The 14437-nt window shown below is 46.0% G+C and overlaps 1 protein-coding gene across 1 annotated transcript in view; it reads right to left on the bottom strand.

Moving 5' to 3' along the window:
- LOC120054317 (KICSTOR complex protein SZT2-like) overlaps positions 1 to 14437 on the bottom strand; it is a 153516-nt gene that overhangs the window by 16497 nt on the left and 122582 nt on the right. Inside the window, exon 67 of the mRNA XM_039001731.1 lies at positions 4724 to 4798. Within this exon, the coding sequence (XP_038857659.1) occupies positions 4724 to 4798 (75 nt within the window). The remainder of the gene's footprint in view (positions 1 to 4723; positions 4799 to 14437) is intronic.

Below are 14437 nucleotides of genomic sequence, written 5' to 3'. Positions count from 1 at the left end.
TATAGACCACCCTCTGCCCACAGCTGTGCTCTGGACACCATATGTGAACTGATTGCCCCCCATCTATCTTCAGAGCTCGTGCTGCTAGGCGACCTAAACTGGAACATGCTTAACACCCCTGCCATCCTACAATCTAAGCTTGGTGCCCTCAATCTCACACAAATTATCAATGAACCTACCAGGTACCACCCCAAAGCCGTAAACACGGGCACCCTCATAGATATCATCCTAACCAACTTGCCCTCTAAATACACCTCTGCTGTTTTCAACCAAGATCTCAGCGATCACTGCCTCATTGCCTGCATCCGTAATGGGTCAGCGGTCAAACGACCTCCACTCATCACTGTCAAACGCTCCCTGAAACACTTCAGCGAGCAGGCCTTTTTAATCGACCTGGCCGGGGTATCCTGGAAGGATATTGATCTCATCCCGTCAGTAGAGGATGCCTGGTTATTTTTTTTAAATGCCTTCCTCACCATCTTAAATAAGCATGCCCCATTCAAGAAATTTAGAACCAGGAACAGATATAGCCCTTGGTTCTCTCCAGACCTGACTGCCCTTAACCAACACAAAAACATCCTATGGCGTTCTGCATTAGCATCGAACAGCCCCCGTGATATGCAACTTTTCAGAGAAGCTAGAAACCAATATACACAGGCAGTTAGAAAAGCCAAGGCTAGCTTTTTCAAGCAGAAATTTGCTCCCCAAAAAGTTCTGGGACACTGTAAAGTCCATGGAGAATAAGAACATCTCCTCCCAGCTGCCCACTACACTGAAGATAGGAAACACTGTCACCACCGACAAATCCACTATAATTGAGAATTTCAATAAGCATTTTTCTACGGCTGGCCATGCTTTCCACCTGGCTACCCCTACCCCGGTCAACAGCACTGCACACCCCATAGCTACTCGCCCAAGCCTTCCCCATTTCTCCTTCTCCCAAATCCAGTCAGCTGATGTTCTGAAAGAGCTGCAAAATCTGGACCCCTACAAATCAGCCGGGCTAGATAATCTGGACCCTTTCTTTCTAAAATTATCTGCTGAAATTGTTGCCACCCCTATTACTAGCCTGTTCAACCTCTCTTTCGTGTCGTCTGAGATTCCCAAATATTGGAAAGCAGCTGCGGTCATCCCCCTCTTCAAAGGGGGGGACACTCTTGACCCAAACTGCCTCAGACCTATATCTATCCTACCCTGCCTTTCTAAGGTCTTCGAAAGCCAAGTCAACAAACAGATTGTGCAATCTGGTTTCAGAGCTGGTCATGGGTGCACCTCAGCCACACTCAAGGTCCTAAACGATATCTTAACCGCCATCGATAAGAAACAATACTGTGCAGCCGTATTCATTGACCTGGCCAAGGCTTTCGACTCTGTCAATCACCACATCCTCATCGGCAGACTCGACAGCCTTGGTTTCTCAAATGATTGCCTCGCCTGGTTCACCAACTACTTCTCTGATCGAGTTCAGTGTGTCAAATCTGAGGGTCTGTTGTCCGGGCCTCTGACAGTCTCTATGGGGGTGCCACAGGGTTCAATTCTTGGACTGACTCTCTTCTCTGTATACATCAATGATGTCGCTCTTGCTGCTGGTGAGTCTCTGATCCACCTCTACGCAGACGACACCATTCTGTATACTTCTGGCCCTTCTTTGGACACTGTGTTAACAACCCTCCAGGCGAGCTTCAATGCCCTACAACTCTCCTTCCGTGGCCTCCAATTGCTCTTAAATACAAGTAAAACTAAATGCATGCTCTTCAACCGATCGCTGCCTGCACCTGCCCGCCTGTCCAACATCACTACTCTGGACGGCTCTGACTTAGAATATGTGGACAACTACAAATACCTAGGTGTCTGGTTAGACTGTAAACTCTCCTTCCAGACTCACATCAAACATCTCCAATCCAAAGTTAAATCTAGAATTGGCTTCCTATTCCGCAACAAAGCATCCTTCACTCATGCTGCCAAACATACCCTTGTAAAACTGACCATCCTACCAATCCTCGACTTCGGTGATGTCATTTACAAAATAGCCTCCAATACCCTACTCAATAAATTGGATGCAGTCTATCACAGTGACGTCCGTTTTGTCACCAAAGCCCCATATACTACCCACCACTGCGACCTGTACACTCTCGTTGGCTGGCCCTCGCTTCATACTCGTCGCCAAACCCACTGGCTCCAGGTCATCTACAAAACCCTGCTAGGTAAAGTCCCCCCTTATCTCAGCTCGCTGGTCACCATAGCAGCACCTACCTGTAGCACGCGCTCCAGCAGGTATATCTCTCTGGTCACCCCCAAAACCAATTCTTCCTTTGGCCGCCTCTCCTTCTAGTTCTCTGCTGCCAATGACTGGAACGAACTACAAAAATCTCTGAAACTGGAAACACTTATCTCCCTCACTAGCTTTAAGCACCAGCTGTCAGAGCAGCTCATAGATTACTGCACCTGTACATAGCCCATCTATAAATTTAGCCCAAACAACTACATCCCCCCTACTGTATTTATTTATTTTGCTCCTTTGCACCCCATTATTTCTATCTCTACTTTGCACATTCTTCCACTGCAAATCAACCATTCCAGTGTTTTACTTGTTATATTGTATTTACTTCGCCACCATGGCCTTTTTTTGCCTTTACCTCCCTTATCTCACCTCATTTGCTCACATTGTATATAGACTTATTGTTCTACTATATTATTGACTGTATGTTTGTGTTACTCCATGTGTAACTCTGTGTTGTTGTATGTGTCGAACTGCTTTGCTTTATCTTGGCCAGGTCGCAATTGTAAATGAGAACGTGTTCCCAACTTGCCTACCTGGTTAAATAAAGGTGAAATAAATAAATAAATAAGACCATTTCATCCCCCCAAAAACATGAATTTCCCCATAGGCCAAAGAGCCATGGCGGAGTTAGTGCCTATAAAAATACGCTCTATTCCACATGCAAAGACACGTAAAAACTCATTGTGTTGCTACACACTCACATTAATACGATTAGAATGATCTAGAACAGAGAGGTGACAAACTAGTGTGTGTGAGCACCAAGCGTGAGCAGGTCAGACAGGCCACGAAGACAACAGTCAACACTGAGGGGAACTGAGGCTGACAGAGTCCAATTATAAACCACACACACACACACACACACACACACACACACCATCTCTCGCTTCACTCACTCATCTACTCCAGAGCTTAACAGACATGTCTACCACCCTGCTGTGCATCGAGATGGACTCTGCAACCGCAATGGCTCATCTCAAACTCTAATCACTGTGATTAAAGAGAACGCTCTCTTGCTCTGTCTGCTCAGACTAACATACGTCACTTTGAGGCAGTTACCAACACGTTGAGGGGAAACGGTGAGCATCACAGTGACACCTTGTTCTCTGCCTGCCTGTCTGCATCCTATTAAATAACAGTCATCTCACAACCTGAAAACTGATTCGTCACAAGGAGGAGAGATGAGAGAAAGAAAGAGGAAAATGAGAGCAAGAAAGGGAGTAAGATGAAGAAAGAAAGAAAAAGAGAGGAGAAAGAAATATAGGGAGCGAGAAAGACCGAGCTAGCCAGAGCCAGAGAGAGGCTACATGGTGAACAGCTCTCTCTAACAACACAGGGTCAGTCTGTACACTGTATGCAGTGCTGAGCACAGCCATTAGTCTAGTACATTAGAGTTCAGACCAGACGTACCGCTGCAAGCTCCATCTCGCCATCTCCCTAGTCCACACCACAGTCCATTAGCTATGTTCAAAGAGTGGGCAGACTGCTGCTGTAGCTAATCACTCACCCCACACACTACACTCTGCCTAATAGTTTACATGGCAAAGCAATTACCAGCATGAAATATATGGGTTAGGAGTACAATAATGTTTTTTTGTCGATTAGAATACCACATACAGTATGCCAGGCAATCCTTATGAAAAACTGTAATAAAAGAGGAGAAAAGAATGCTTTGCAAAGTGAGTCCATGGATTTCTTTCATATAATAAGACAGTTTGGCTTGAGAAGGAAATGGTGGAAAGGCTGTTTCAAATCTCTCTTGGCAATCTAGTTGTATGTCATTTCAACAGAAATGTTACAACTGAAAGAGTCAGACAATAAAATTGGCTTCTAGCACACACATTTACAAACAAACAAATGGCAACAATAACAAAAAATACTTCAGATGGCTTTATAGTTGTAGATGGCCAGATGCTGATGAGAGTTAGGCATCTGTGGGAGCTTACCCTCCCTCCCAGCTGAGATACAACATCTGGAGACGCTCAGCAAACACACAGCAGTCGTTTACACATCTTTACACTGAATTACACCTCATTTAGAGCAAAACCTGGACACACTCCAGCGTTACAGACAGACAGAGAGAGAGAGAGACAGAGAAAGAGCGAGAGAGACAGAGAAAGAGCGAGAGAGAGAGAGAGACAGAGACAACTGAGTCCCAGGAGATAGCGATAAAGAGAGGGAGGATGGATGGATGGAGAGAGGGGAAGGGAGGGAGGAAGAGCGATTCAAGTGAATCACACCATAGCCAGGGAGGTGTAAAGTCACCATGATGATACAGAAAGATGTGTGGAACCAAGCTGATTACAATATCTTATCTGTCTCTCTCTTTCATCATCCTTCTTTTCTCAGCCCCATACATACCTAGAGGAGGCTATGGCCGGGTTTCTTGGGCCCGGCTCTGTGGTCTAACTTACAGCACCAGAGATAGAGATACCATAATGTTACCTGAGAGTTGACGGTCTGTCCCATGGGGATGCGTGAACACTCCAGAGCATACTGCTTCACACAGAAGTAACAACCCTGAGAGAGACAGAGACAGAGAAGGAGAGAAGAAGGAGAGAGATGATATACTGGATAGAATATCATACACTGTGCTACTATACTACTCAGGGCTCAACAGATATCATTTCTCATGAATTATGTGGTGGGTGTGTGGTTACAATGACAAACAGTTCTAAACACATCTCCTACAGTGTGAGAATAATGCATAAAATACTCAGTAGGAAAGACCCATTTAAACTAAACTCTTCTGTCTTTAAGGCCTTGAGTCAAATTGCACATAATGATGGCACATAATCTAAACCTGAGGCCCATGTTAAGCTAATGGAGTAGGAGGGGTGAATGTGTAATATGGAGTAAGAGACACACACACATAGACAGAGAGAGAGCACGAGAGAGAGCGCGAGAGAGAGCGCGAGAGAGAGAGAGCGAGAGAGAGAGGGCGCGCGGGCTAGAGAGAGAGCGCGCAAGAGAGAGCGAGCGCGCGAGAGAGAGAGCGAGAGAGAGAGCGAGAGAGAGGGCGCGAGAGAGAGGGCGCGAGAGAGAGGGCGCGAGAGAGAGGGCGCGAGAGAGAGGGCGCGAGAGAGAGGGCGCGAGAGAGAGGGCGCGAGAGAGAGGGCGCGAGAGAGAGGGCGCGCGGGCTAGCGAGAGAGCGCGAAAGAGAGAGAGAGAGAGCGTACCCCATTATAAACACCCCAACAGTAAAAAAACACCCTCAACCTCTCACACAGACATTACAGAGGCATTAACTTTGGCGCAAACAGAAAACACATGAATCACAGAAAGGACACCCCTGCCCGACTCCCGGTTCAACCCATGCCAACTAGCTGTTAGTGACCAGGGCTCCATGTAGAACCCTCCACTGGAGGTCCCCTCCATCTAAAACCCACCATACTCTCCACCCCACATATCCCCTGCCACTGATGTGTCTTCACTCCTGTTAGGCTCCTAACGTTCCTCACTTTAACGCAGAGGTTATAAAGGACTTTACCTCCCACCCCTTCAAACTCCCCCAGGCTCAGAGTATTACAATCTAACAAGTCCTCCAGACCCCCTCGCCAGTTTCCAGTCTCTGCTGTCACCTATAGTGGCGGAAACATTGGTGGCCCCTCCCCTTTGGCAGCTCAAAAACCCCTCTTACCGGCTCAGACAGTGCCTCCTGGACCTCCTCCAGGAAATCTCTTCAGCATCCTAAGAGAATTTATTCCTGTTTGTTGTGCCAGGACTTCCGGGGTTTTCCACCCTTCCTCTCCCAGCAGTCGCAGGTCACCCAGCCTTTATAAACCCGCTGCCATCCGCCGACTGAACCGATCTCAAAGGGATGGCTGGGTTGTGGAAGATAGGCTCCTCCCACACCCACAGCCCAGGCTCCACACCCCCTTCTCGTGGGGGCCTTAGCAGCTGCCAGGCCCTCAGCACTGCAGAGTAAAAATCAGAGAGACCTGTGGTACTTAGCCCCTCCAGCCTCATGAGGAATAGCTGCCGGTCCAACCCTAATCTGCCAGCTCTCCTCAGCAGCGCGCATGCTGGTTCCCTCCAGCCGACATCAGTATGGTACAGCAGTCTCTGCACCACCTTTAGTCCGAAAGAAGCCACTCTACTCTCCAGTTCCACCAGGCTCTGTCCTCCTTCGTGGACGGTCATGTACAACACTGCAACCCTCAGCCAGTGATGGCCCGACCAGAAAAAGTCCACCAGCTTGCGTTGCAGGTCTGCGAGCAGACCGGCGGGGGGGTTGAGGACAGCCAGTTTATGCCACAGGGAAGATGCCACCAGGTTGTTGATTATCAGCACCCTCCCTCTATATGACACTTGGGACAGGAGCCACCTCCACCTGGCCAGTCTTGACACCACTGCCTGTGACAGCCCCTCCCAGTTCTTCCTGACCCACCTCTCTGAGCCCATGTACACCCCCAACATTTAAAGCCATTCACAACCTCACTGCAAACCCCCTGGAAGCAGAGGGGTCCTATCCCCCCATAACAGAGCTTTGCTCTTGCCCCAGTTTACCTTAGCTGACGAAGCTTCCTCGTACACCTTCAGACTAGTCTCTAGTGCCTGCATATCCTGATCATCACAGAAACGCCATCTGCATACGCTGACACTGCTATGCCTGTCACCACACCCATGCCTGTCCAGCACACTCCCTGCAGTCTCTTGCGTAGCAGGCCCAAAAAAGGCTCAATGGCTAGTGTATATAACTGCCCCAATAGAGGGCATCCTTGTCGAATGCCGCATCTCACACAGACTGGCCTACTGACCTTCACAAAGGTCAAAAACTTTTCCACAAACCCCAAAATCACAATAAACAGATATTCATGGTCCACTCTATCAACAGCCTTCTCTTGATCTAAAGAGACCAGTCCAAAGTTCACATTAGAACCTCTCGACAATTCCAACATGTCCCTGATTAAGAACAAGTTGTCCGTGATTGAGCGTCCCGGTACACAATATGTTTGGTCCTTATGTACTATCCTAGATGGGACTTCAGTCTGTTAGGTAAGACTTTGGCAAATATCTTGTAGTTCGCACAGAGCAATGCCACAGGCCTCCAGTTCTTAAGTTCACACAAGTCCCCTTATTAGGGCAGGAGAGTCAGAGCCGCCCGACGGCAGCTCATCGGCAACTCTCCTACCCCGACGCATTCACGCAACACGCAAAAGAAGTCCAGTCCAATTATTCCCCAGAATTTTCTATAAAACTCCGCTGGGAGTCCATCGACCCCCGGTGCATGGGCGGGGGACATCTGGGTTACGGTCTCTGCCAGTTCATGGGACAACAGAGGAATGTCCATTTCATCTTGCTGTGCCAGAGAGAGCTTAGGGAGTTCTGCGAACAAGACCTGCGCACACATATGATCACACATTTCTTCCCTATACAACTCCACAGTTCGCTCCCGCATCTCCCCCACCACAGAGGTCACCCGCCCATCAGACAGCCGTAGACAATGCATACCCTTGGCTTCACTGCTCTGTCTTTACAAACCAAAGGAGGAGGAGCTGGGAGCATCCATCTCCTTCGGCATTGAGAACCTAGCTCTTACAAGTGCTCCCTTTGCTTTAAACTGGAAAAAACTGCCCAGGTCCCTACGTAATTCAGCTAAATTAGCCTGGAGGCCTACATTGCCTTGCCCCTCTACCTCCATCTCACTAATACTACGCTCCAGTTCCCCCAATACTATCCTAGCCTCTGAGGATGAGAGAGCTGTATACTGTTGACAGAAAAGCAGAATTTGGACTTTCCCCACATCCCTTCATTGACTCAGAGACTCACACTCCTCTCTTCGCTGCCCCCACCTTTCCCAAAAAGTCTGGAAACCTGAGCAAAAAGTGGCGTCTTGTAAGAGCTTTACATTAAACTTCCAATAGGATGCCTGCCGAGGCCCTGGTGAAATAGACAGCCGAGCCATGGTTATGTGATGATCCGAAAACCCCACCAGGAGAAAGGTAGTGCCCAACAGCCTATTGCTCCGATTCCTGGATAGGTAAAAACGATCAAGTCGGGCTGCACTCACCCTAGCCCCAAAAACCTTCACCCATGTATACTGTCTTGTGTTGGGCTGTTTAGTTCTCCAAACATCCACTAGGTCAAACTGGTTAATGATGTCCCTTAACACTCCCACTGACACTGAATGAGGCTCTCCCCCATTTCAGTCTTTCGTAAAATCCATTGTACAGTTCTAGTCCCCACCGACCACCAGCGTCTCCTCAGGCGCTACCTGTGAGAGTTCCTGTCTAAGACACACAAATAGAATCCCCCTCTCTCTCCCTGTGTTAGGCGCATACACATTTATAAAGACAAAACCCATGTTGTTAATTTCTGCTTTTACAACAAGCAGCCTACCCCTACACACCTCCTTTGAGGAGCAAATTTTTACAGACAGACCCGGTACAAAAAGGACTGCCACCCCTGCTCTAAAATTTGTCCCATGGCTCAACACACTTGCCCCTTCCCACCAGAGCCCCCAATCGACTTCATTCACCACATCACTACGCGTCTCTTGCAGAAACAACACCTGTACTTTATTTGTTTTACATATTCACCCAACATACTCCTCTTTCCCACATCTCTGGTGCCATTTATATTGAGCGAGCCTATCCGTAGAGTCTCCATAAGAATTGGGAGAAAATCCAGCAAAGAAAGACACCAATAGCAAAGCTAAAAAAAACAGTGTCAGAAAGAAACTATTAATCTAAACAGTGTCTGAAGTTAGACCCTTACGCACTGTTGTAACACACTTCCTCAACCTAAACTGTTTCCTGGGTGAGAGGACACCATGCCCCTCATTTTTCATAGCATGTTGTACTGATCTTCCAAACATTCTCGGATCAGAAAAAAAAAGCCTCAAGATTAACTTTTTTCCCCGTGGTCTCATTCAGGAACTTTGTCAGTTCCCTCAACGTGTACTTTGACCCCTCTGCTTGACTGGCTGTCAGCTCCGGACCCATTGAAGAGGAGTCTGAAAAAAAGGCCTCCTCATCATCCTCTTCCTCAGACTCACTTTCCTCCTCATCTCCATCTCCCATCCTAACCACCTGCCCTTCCTCTCCGGTCAGGGCCTCCCCCCAGCACCAGGCAAAGGTTCCTTTGACCACACCAGCATCTCCCCTTCCACCTCCATTCTTCTCCCCCTTTTTCCTTTTCCGCTTGACACCCTCCTCCTCCCCCCTAGTCTCTTACACACTATACTCTCCTCATCCACTAGCATAACGTGACTAGACCCAGCCTCAGCTACCCCACCATCTCTGGCATGACTAGGCCCAGCCTCATCTACACGACCATCCCTGGCATGACTAGGCCCAGCCCCTTCTGTCTGCGTCTCATTGCCCCCTGCACGTTGACCTTGATTTCCTTGATTTCCCCCACTTGTACCCTCACCTTGTCTACAGCCTTTATGTGGGCACGCAAAGCTGTTATGCCCCAAATCCCCACACTCCAAACACCGTAGACTATCTGTGCTGGAAAACCCTGCGTAGAGCCCCTCCCCATGACTCACTTTAAAATGCACATTTAGCTGTTTCTCATTGTTATTCAGAAACATGAACACTTGCCTCCGGAACAAAACAACATGCTTAACAGCATCTGCCTGAAAACCTGCCGACAGTACACGAAAACCGCTAGCAAACTTACCAAAACCACTCCGCTCTTTCCTGATTTGATCAACCGTAATAAACAGAGGCAAATTTGCAACTACCACCCTTGTCGAAAGGGTAGAAAGAGGCGAAATTGGCACAAACACACCCCATACAAAATATTCTACCACCTTAACTCCATTCTCAGGAACACACCTGAATTCATGCCGTAACGACAGAGTCTCCTCCGCACTAGGCTGAGAAGCCATCGGGCACACCACACCTTTCAAACCCCAGGAAACGAACTCTGTCCTCTTCCACCCTAACTTTGAAAAAACCTGTGGATACCGCTAAAACAAATAGTGCATTAACCGTCCACCATAGAAAATAAAATGTAAAGAAAAGACCAAAACAGAATCCAGAAAAAAAGTTAGGACAGAGCCCTCCACACCAAACACTCAAACCCCCAGCATGCACTGCAAGAGAGAGAGAGCGAGAGAGAAGGAGAGAGAGCAGTAGAGAAAGCGGTAGAGAGAGCGCGCGTGCCGCGAGCGCTGGAGGTGTAATATAGAGTGAAAGAGAGAGACCCCAGGGCCGTGGGGTGACAGGGATGCAAGCTTGAGCCCCATAAATATCAATGAATTGGCGAGGGCACTAGAATAGTGTGCAGCACCCGGCCTCACCCTACTGGACTCAAATGTATACTGTTTGCAGATGATCTGGTGCTTCTATCCCCAACAAAGGAGGACCTACAGCAGCACCTAGATCTTCTGCACAGATTCTGTCAGACTGTTCCTAAAAAGTTCCAGTAGCCAGACACTGCTGCCCTAGAACACATAAATAACTATATCTAACTAAACGTCAACACCACAGGTAGCACAAACATTGTAAATATCACCAATATTTATCTGTTTATTTATCTTCTCCTGTTATTCGTACTACAACTATTTGCACATTGCTAAAACACTGTAAATCCAGGACTTAAAAACAAAGGTGTCATTGTACGCTGATGATTCATGTTAATTTAAATCCACAATTTGAATCCTTTCACAACCTCAGAGGATCCAGTTACTTTTTCTAACTTCTCTGGGTTACAACCAAATTCATACAAGTGTACTATATTATGTATTGGATCACAAAAAATACAACTTTTACATTACAGTGTAGTTTAGCAATAAAATGGTCTGACGGTGATGCTGGTGTTCATATCATATGATCTCACTAAAATACATTTTAATAGAAAGTTCACAAAACTAGATATCTTGCTACCATGGAAAGGAATAAACCTGTCTTTTTATTGAAAAATCACCCTGATTAACTCTTTAGTCATATCCCAGTTTACCAATTGGCTTATGGCCTAGCCTATACCAAGCAACCAGTTATTTTTATTATACAGTGCATTTGGAAAGTATTCAGACCCATTCATTTTTTACACATTTTGTTACGTTACAGCCTTATTCTAAAATTGATTAACTAGTTTTTTCCTCGTCAATCTACACAATACCCGATAATGACCAGGCAAAAACAGGTTTTTAGAAATGTTTGCAAATGTGTAAAAAAATACAACTGAAATAGTACATTTACAAAGTATTCAGACCCTTTACTCAGTACTTGGTTGAACCACCTTTGGCAGCGATTACAGCCTTGAGTCTTCTTCGGTATGACGCTACAAGCTTGGCACACCTGTATTTGGGGAGTTTCTCCCATTCTTCTCTGCAGAACCTCTCAAGCTCTGTCCGGTTGGAAAGGGAGCGTCGCTGCACAGCTATTTTCAGGCCTCTCAATGTTCGATCGGGTTCAACTCCGGGCTCTGGCTGGATCACTTGTCCCGAAGCCACTCCTGTGTTGTCTTGGATGTGTGCTTAGGGTCGTTGTCCTGATAGAAGGTGAAGCTTCACCCCAGTCTGAGGTCCTGAGCGCTCTGGAGCAGGTTTTCATCAAGGATCTCTCTGTACTTTGCTCCGTTCATCTTCCACTCGATCCTGACTTGTCTCACAGTCCCTTCCGCTAAAAAACATGCCTTTTGGCAAACCCCAAGCGGGCTGTCATGTGCCTTCTTCTGAGGAGTGGCTTCCGGCTTGCCACTTTACCAGAAAAGGCCTGAATGGTGGAGTACTGCAGAGATGGTTGTCCTTCTGGAAGGTTCTCCCATCTCCACAGAGGAACTCTGACCATCGGATTCTTGGTCACCTCCCTGACGAAGGCCCTTCTCCCCCGATTGCTCAGTTCGGCCAGGCAGCCAGCTCTAGGAAGAGTCTTGGTGGTTCCAAACTTCTTCCATTTAAGAATGATGGAGGCCACTGTGTTCTTGGGAACCTTCAACACTGCAGAAATTTTGGGGCACCCTTCCCCAGATCTGTGCCTTGACACAATACTGTCTCGGAGCTCTGTGGACAATTCCTTCAACCTCATGGCTTGGTTTTTGCTCTGACATGCACTGTCAACTGTGGGACCTTATATAGACAGGTGTGTGCCTTTCCAAATCATGTTCAATCAAGTTGTAGAAACATCAAGGATGACCAATGGATACAGGATGCAACTGAGCTCAATTCCGAGTCTCGTAGCAGAGGGTCTGAAAATAAGGTATTCAATTGTAGATTTTTAATACATTTGCAAAAATGTCTTAAAACCTTTTTCCTTTTTGTCCTTATGGGGCATTGTGTGTACCGGTAGATTGATGTGGATGTATTTAATCCATTTTAGAATAAGGCTGTAACGTAACAAAATGTGGAAAAAGTGAAGGGGTCTGAATACTTTCTGAATGCACTGTATAAGCAAAAAAGATTCCATTTTATTTGAAAAGGCAAGTCAAACAAAATTAAACGGGCCTATTTATATAATGAATATGAATTTGAGGAGCAGAAATTATGAAATATTAAAGCATTAGACCTCTGACTAAAGGCTTCAGTCATACAAAAGGAATACTTACTAATTTTCTGGAGAACCAGTTCGGATGTAAGAATGTCTCACCCAATGTTCAAGAATGGCCTTTTTCCCTTTATTCAGATTACAACCTATCACTTTCGGTTATTTGAAAATGAAATAACTAAACGGGTTGAGGTCAGGTGATTGTGGAGGCCAGGTCATCAGATTGCCCTAACACAGCATGGAGGTGTGTTTTGGGACATTGTCCTGTTGAAGAACAAATGATAGTCCCAATAAGCACAAACCAGATAGGATGGTGCATCGCTGAAGAATGCTGTGGCAGCCATGCTGGTTAAGTCTGCCTTGAATTCTAAATAACTGACAGTGTCACCAGCAAAGCACCACCACACCATCACAAATCCTCCTCCATGCTTCACGGCGGGAACAACACATGCAGAGATCATCCGTTCACCTACCCTGTGTCTCACAAAGACACGGCGGTTGGAACCAAACATAGATTAAGACTCATCAGACCAAAAGTACAGATTTCCAACGTTCTAATGCCCATTGCTCGTGTTTCTTGGCACAAGCAAGTCTCTTCTTCTTATTGGTGTCGTTTAGTAGTGGTTTCTTGGCAGCAATTCAACCATGAAGGCCTGATTCACACAGTCTCCTCTGAACAGTTGATGTTGAGATGTGTCTATTACTTGAACTCTGTGAAGTTTTTATTTGGGCTGCAATTGGAGGTGCCGTTAACTCTAATGAACGTATCCTGCAACAGAGGTAACTCTGGGTCTTCCTTTCCTTTGGCGGTCCTCATGACAGCTAGTTTTATCATAGCGCTTGATGGTTTTTGCGACTGCACTTGAAGAAACTTTCAAAGTTCTTGAAATTTTCCAGATTGACTGACCTTCATGTCTTAAAGCAATGATGGACTGTCATTTCTCTTTGCTTATTTGAGCTGTTTTTGCCATAATATGGGCTTGGTCTTTTACCAAATAGGGCTATCTTCTCTATACCAACCCTACCTTGTCACAACACAACTGATTGGCTCAAATGCATTATGAAGGAAAGAAATTCCACAAATGTACTTTTAACAAGGCACACCTGTTAATTGAAATGCATTCCAGATGACTACCTCATGAAACTGGTTGAGAGAATGCCAAGAGTGTGCAAAGCTGTCATCAAGGCAAAGGTTGGCTACTTTGAAGAATCTAAAATATATTTTATTTGTTTAACACTTTTTTGGTTACGACATGATTCCATGTTATTTCATAGTTTTGATGTGTTCACTATTATTCTACGATGTAGAAAATAGTAAAAATAAAGAAAAACCTTGGAATGAGTAGGTGTGTCCAAACTTTTGACTGGTACTGTGTATATACACTATCGTTCAAAGGTTTGGGGTCACTTAGAAATGTCCTTGTTTTTGAAAAAGCAGCATTTTTTTTTGTCAATAAAATAATATAAAAATGATCAGCAATACAGTGTAGACATTGTTAATGTTGTAAATGACTATTGTAGCTGGAAACAGATTTTTTATGGAATATCTACATAGGCATACAGAGGCCCATTATCAGCAACCATCACTCCTGTGTTCCAATGGCACATTGTGTTAGCTAATACAAGTTAATCATTTTAAAAAGGCTAGAAAACCCTTTTGCAATTATGTTAGCACAGCTGAAACCTGTTGTTCTGATTAAAGAAGCAATAAAACTGGCCT

The sequence above is a fragment of the Salvelinus namaycush genome, chromosome 10, assembly GCF_016432855.1.
Source record: "Salvelinus namaycush isolate Seneca chromosome 10, SaNama_1.0, whole genome shotgun sequence".
Classification (NCBI taxonomy): domain Eukaryota; kingdom Metazoa; phylum Chordata; class Actinopteri; order Salmoniformes; family Salmonidae; genus Salvelinus; species Salvelinus namaycush.
Note: the sequence above shows the minus strand (reverse complement) of the source record. Positions and strands in the feature narration are given on the sequence as shown.